Source organism: Phalacrocorax aristotelis, chromosome 3 (assembly GCF_949628215.1).
Source record: "Phalacrocorax aristotelis chromosome 3, bGulAri2.1, whole genome shotgun sequence".
Lineage (NCBI taxonomy): Eukaryota > Metazoa > Chordata > Aves > Suliformes > Phalacrocoracidae > Phalacrocorax > Phalacrocorax aristotelis.
The window spans coordinates 50,368,753-50,374,752 of record NC_134278.1 but is presented as its reverse complement, the minus strand read 5'-3'; the positions used below and the strand labels follow the sequence as shown (position 1 = coordinate 50,374,752).

At 44.5% G+C, this 6,000-nt stretch overlaps 1 protein-coding gene across 1 annotated transcript in view; it reads left to right on the top strand.

Moving 5' to 3' along the window:
* The first annotated feature begins 685 nt into the window (after positions 1-685).
* The window catches only part of SCML4 (Scm polycomb group protein like 4), a 46,374-nt gene continuing 41,059 nt past the window's right edge, over positions 686-6,000 (top strand). Inside the window, exon 1 of the mRNA XM_075089848.1 lies at positions 686-894. Within this exon, the coding sequence (XP_074945949.1) occupies positions 694-894 (201 nt within the window). The 5' untranslated portion in view covers positions 686-693. The remainder of the gene's footprint in view (positions 895-6,000) is intronic.

Genomic DNA, 6,000 nt, shown 5'->3' with positions numbered 1-6,000 from the left:
CCACTAACATGCGTGGTAACAGATGCTATAAAATTGCAGAGAGTAAATGTTTGGCAATTCTCCCCTACTGTGGCTACTTTGTGCCGGCAACCTCGTGGTCCAGTTCTGCCTCCTCACTCAGGTGTGCTGTGTATGAAGCAGAGGGAAGTCCATTTTGGTATCGGTAGCACTTCCAAGGTGCGGAAGGATTTGCAAAACCACAGAATCTGGGAAGAAATCAGGTTGGCAAGGGCCTCAGGAGGTCAGCTACTCCAAACCTCTCTGAAAGCAGGTACTGATGGGTGCAAGCTCATCATGTGCCTTCATCACGCTTATCTGCAGGATGCAGGTTATGTTGGCTGTTGTGGGGTTCAGCTATTAGACATCTGCAATAGAGACCTCACCACCTGAGCCCCAGTTCCCTGTACTATATTCATGATCAGCAGAGAGAAATGGACACAAAGAGGGGTGTGTCCCACTTTGAAGAAGCCGAGGCAGCTGTGGTCAGGTGAATCCCACCCAGGAGTGCACATCTGTGGCGCATTTTTTGCTGCTTTATGATTGACAGTAACAGAGAAAATGACATTATGCAAAAAAAAAATGCTACTGCACTGCATTTGGATGAAAAACCTAAAAAAAAAAATAAATAAAAAGCTCTTTTTATTTTTTTTCTTTCTTTCTCTCCCTTCTGGTTGATCAGCAGCACCTGGGCAGATGAGCCACTTGCCGTGCCTGCCCCCCAGCCTGGCCCCCGAGGAGATGCAGTCCCCCAGAGTGGCAGGGAGGAAGCGAGGGCGGCCCCCGCTCCAGCCAGCGCCCATCAAAATGGCCGTTCACAACCTCTACGCACCACCAGCCGGTGCTTTGCCAGTCGTGAAGATCCCAAAGAAGAGAGGGAGAAAACCTGGGTACAAGGTAGACACGTGTTTTTCGCACTCCTCCTCCACCTCCTGCTGGGTTTATTATGTTTTCTCCTAGAATTTCAGGTGAGATGCAGGAACGGAGGCAAATTTGTGCAAGCATCAGGCAGAGAAATGCAAGAGAAGCCATTTTCTCTTCTTCCTTAGATGGTGAAAAGTAGAGGGAATACATTTTTTAAAAGTTTACACTTATTTTAATTTGCGTTGTTTGAAAATAACTTGTCTCCCACAGTGTTGTGTGAGATGGCTGCACACCTTCTGGGAAGTGTTTCTCTCTCATTTGTCACTTTTTTCTTCTCTCTCCCAAAGAGTGATTGGGAATGAACCAAAATGTAAGGAAAAGGAAAGGAATACAGGGGAGTGGGAATAAAAGGAGAAAATAAAGCTAATTTCCAAGGGGAAAAAAAAGGGGGGGACATTTTAGAAAGTAGTAAGATTTCACTTACTGAGGGAAAGGCAGTTCTGATTCTGATTTCTTCTGAAAAGCCTTCACTTTGGTAACATGAATGATATAACAGTAGCAGCCAAGCAGATCCAACATAACAGCAGGCTCAGGTGTCCTCCTTGGGATTACCGCAGAATTTTATAGCAGTAGTCCACAATAGAGCTGTGTGTCTGAGCTAAGACAGAGGCAACTACTCTAATCTTTTGTAAAACGTGGAATATGGAAATACTTATTATTTTTCACTTCAGTATTAGGTTAGAACTCCAGAACAGAAACTTCTGAATTGTTTTACTTGAATTACTTGTTATTACCAATAATTTAAATTATTATCAGTAACACTGGGTCACTTATAGGCTCTTTAGATCAAAACCACCCAAGTCTGGGATAATAATAATTTGGGGATGTGGTGAAATTGAGTCCCTGAGATGATTAAGTGATTTGCCAAATACCACAATGACCTTGTATGCAGAGTTTCAGCAGACCCCAGCCCTTCTGCCCCTGCTTGTCTTGCTGACCCCCATTTCTTATGCTGCATTTACATTTGATTTGTAATTTGAAAAAAAAAATTTAATTGAAATTGCTGGGGAGTATGTTTTGTTCCACCCCAAATGCACCCATCCACCTGTGAAAAAGCCTTTCACCAACCATCACATATTTGTAAGTGGGAGAAGTTAAAAGGGAAGCTTAAATTTCCTAAAACGCTGCAGTAACATTTCACTTTGGACCTAGATTGGCCCAAGAGTTGATTGTTGTTGTCCCCTCCTCTTCCAAAGGAAAGCTTTTTCCCCCACTGGGTACCACACATGCTTCCTCCCCATCCCCAGGGACTTAGTGGGCAGGTGACGGCATCCCTCCTTCAGTGGTGAATCGGGGATGGGTTATTTCTCGGTGAGTGATGGCGAGCAAAAAGACATCCTTTTATAACCAATGGCTTAAGTTTCTGGAGCTGACACTCATGAGCTGTAGCATCCAAGGCATCTGGCCTGGTGCTGTTTATTTGCCCTATAGGATCCGTACACCACAGCAACATTTTCTGTGAGGTGCTTTTTTACGCTGTGTGCTCAGCTGAAGTGAACCCCTCTCCACCACAAAAACTTCCGCAGCGCGAGTCAAAGATTACATTTTTTGATGGGGAACTCTAGCTTGATTTAATTAGCCTGCTAATTGTACGAATTTCAGATACCACAAGACTTAAATGCATTTTAAAAAATTACTCCCTGCCCAAATGGCAGACAACCAAATCCTTTATAGCAACCAGATAGCTGAATTATTACAGAACAGATGGAAAAATACTTCTGAATTTTTAGCAAACTAGGAAATTACAGCCTAGATTTAAATTTATTTTGACTGAGATGTGAATAACAGACATTTTTAATCACATGCTCTTTATAGCCAGATGACCCATTGCCTGTTTTCATTGATATTAAAGCAAATAGCTGTGTCTTCCTAAAATGACATTTTATCATGCTTCACCACCAAGCAAAGTCCTTTTCCTCTCTATCCTGTTTATTTTTTCACAGCTTTGGTTATAAAATTTCATCAACTGTTTTTCCAAAAACTGTTTTGTACCTGATATGAAGCTATTTGCCATAAAATACTACATTTTCCCTAAATACAATATTCTTTCTGACTGTCTGAATCTTGTTAGGAAGAAGTCTATTCTGGCAGCTGGTGGGTGGTTAGTAGATGGATCAGTTTTATTTCTCTGGCTGTAAGTGAGGGGCAGCCCCAAAGACCCACACAGAAATCCTGTACAAGGGAAGGCTGTGTTAGCATCGGGGGGGGATTCGCAGTGTTAGACACCAAAGCAACACGCGTGTGGGGCAGCGCTGTAGGAAAGACCGCCACATCCCTCCCAGAGGGAAACAAAATGATGGCCCCATCCGAGCAGCCTGAGGACAGTTTCTCGCGCCACACCACTGCAGCAGCTCTTGCCTGGGGAGGAGGCCCCAGCCCAGGGTGAGCGGTCGGCTGGGACCTTCCAAGCTCCTGCCAGGTGGGGTGGGCAGCGAGTTGCCCTGTGCAGGACTATGTGTGGAATGACAATTTCCATTACAGGGCATAGGTTCCCCTGCTGCCCTAGAAGCCACTATTAATGATGACAAATAAGCAGACAGGATTCAGACACACTGGGACCGTTGTTGCACAGACAAGCTTAAAATACCCTGATCATTCACCTGTCCTGTGATGCAGCCATGGGTTTCAAGGTTGCATACGTTCCTCTTAAGGTTACCTGCCACATTCATTGCAAAACTCTTAGGGGCTGGAGGAGGCTGCAGGCAGACTCCCCTGCATATTTGCTGTGTGGAAGAAAGATATTGCATGACACAAGAAGAAACGTTGGGAAAGACCTTGGACTGTGTTTTGCCTTTGCCAGCACAGTGCTGACCCCTCTTTGCCCCGGTGACTGAGCTGAGCCCTGACTTGCCTCATGCTGAGCCTCCTCAACCACAGCCAAATGCATGGAGAGTGCAAGGTATAGTCAAGGACCCCAAAACATGTACTGGGAAGCTCTGTGCTTCCCTGATGCAGGTTTAACGGCACCTTTCTGCCCAGACATCAGAAGCCCACATGGCAGGACCAGGCTGGCCCAAGCACTCACTTTGGTGCACATCTGTGTGCACATCTGCTAGGGCTGGAGGTAGTTTTCTCTCTAGCAGTGAAAGCTCTCCTGTCCAGGAGGGGCCTCTGTCCTCCTGGCTGGAAAGATACAGGCCTGTGGGGATGAGGTGAAGCCATCCTTTCCTAGCAGGGGTTTTGCCAGGACAAGGGACAAGTATGGGGGAGCTGGGAGCCCTAAAGACGAGGACCTCTGATCTAAGTGGTTTAAGAAAAGTACAGGGAAAGAGTGCATCTTGGTTCATCTTGTTTCTTTCCTTTGTATTTTGTTATACACGCTGGCAGAGAACTTGTTCAGAAGCAGAAAAATCTATCTGGGAAATGCTCTTCCCCCTCTTTCACTTTTTTTTGGTGTGGAATGACTGCTTTGAAAGGGTGTGCAGATTGTAACAGAAACTCCAGGACTCAACAGGCGCCTCCCCGTCCAGGGCCATTGCATGCGCAGATAACCCTGCAGCCAACATCAATGGCATGAAAGCCCAAGTTCTCTCTGCATCTAATGCACTATGACTTTGGCACAATAGACACACTTATTTTCTTCCCTAAATCTCTGATCACCTTTCTCTGCTCTCTTTTACATGGTAGAAGGTCCATAAGACTGAGGGGGCTGGTTATACATATTGTATTAAAGTAACCATTGCCTTTTATATCTCATGCTGTGCACATTAAAACCTGTGACATTTGATATTCAAAAGCTGATTTGAATCTTTACAGCAAGGATTTCCCAAAGTGCTCTGACACATTTGGTCTGTCTCCTTTTCTCTCCCTCTCTCTTCACCGCTTCTTTTCACTTTTATGCATGTGTGCTTTCTACTGCCAAGCTCTTAGTTGGCTGTTGGTTGGGTTGGCTTTTTGATAGAGAAGGATCAGTCCCAGAAAAGACATCTTTAAATTAAATACTCAGAGATCTACACTTAGTGATATTCAGGGACTACTCAGTGTTTCAGTGTCCAGAAGGTATTTAAGCTGTGTTTGCTAGTGTACTGTCTCCTGTAATCAGGCATTGTTTTATTTTGATCTAATGAAGGTACATTCTCTGCTGCCCCTAATAAAATGGCATTTATCTGTATCCAGAGGCTGTAGAGCACATACTGTTGCAATTAAGTTTGCAGTAAACTGTTTGCTAAAACAGCAAACTGCCAAGAAGAGGCTTCCAAGCTAGTGAGTTTACACAAGACATGTCCTTTGCTCATTTGCTCTTGAACGTAAGCCTGCCTGGGCCTCCAAGAGCCAGGGAAGAGGCAGAGAAAGAGGTCTACCAGGCACTGTCCCACCTCCACCTCCACCGGCCTGACAGTACACTCAGATGGTGTGTGAGGCTCAAGGGCTGGAGAGGGGACTTGTGCACCTGTGTTTGGGGCCACCAGCCTGTGAGACAGTAAGGGGGACAAGGAGCCAATATGCAAGTGAAACAGAAGTTATTAGGTGCTGTATCCAAAATAGCATCTATATGGGTGTGTGCATGTATGAGTGCATATATATAGTTTTATATAGAATGAGAGGAAATGGCCTCAAGTTGTGCCAGGAGAGGTTTAGATTGGATATTAGGAAAATCTTTTTCACTGAAAGGATTATCAACCATTGGAACAGGCTGCCCAGGGAAGTGGTTGAGTCACCATTCCTGGAAATACTTAAAAGACGTGTAGATGTGGTGCTTAGGGACATGGTTTATTGGTGGACTTGGCAGTGTTATGTTTACGGTTGGACCTGATGATCCTAAGGCTCTTTTCCAACCTAAATAATTCTATGATTCGATGAATTCTCTATATATGTATACATAAATATATATACAAGTATATATGTACAGCTCAATATAAATGTATATACTTGTATACCTGTGTATAAACACACGTATGTATATATGCATATGTGCGTATGATCAAAAGTGAGCCCAAAAGCCTAGCATAAGGGTCACTCAAAGTTTGACAGTGCCAGCCCACTTCAGCATAGAAAAGTGAGTCATTGACCTGTTGCCACAGAACAAAACCAAACCTTGCTGCTTCTTACCTTCCCATGTGGCATATACTCCAAACTGGA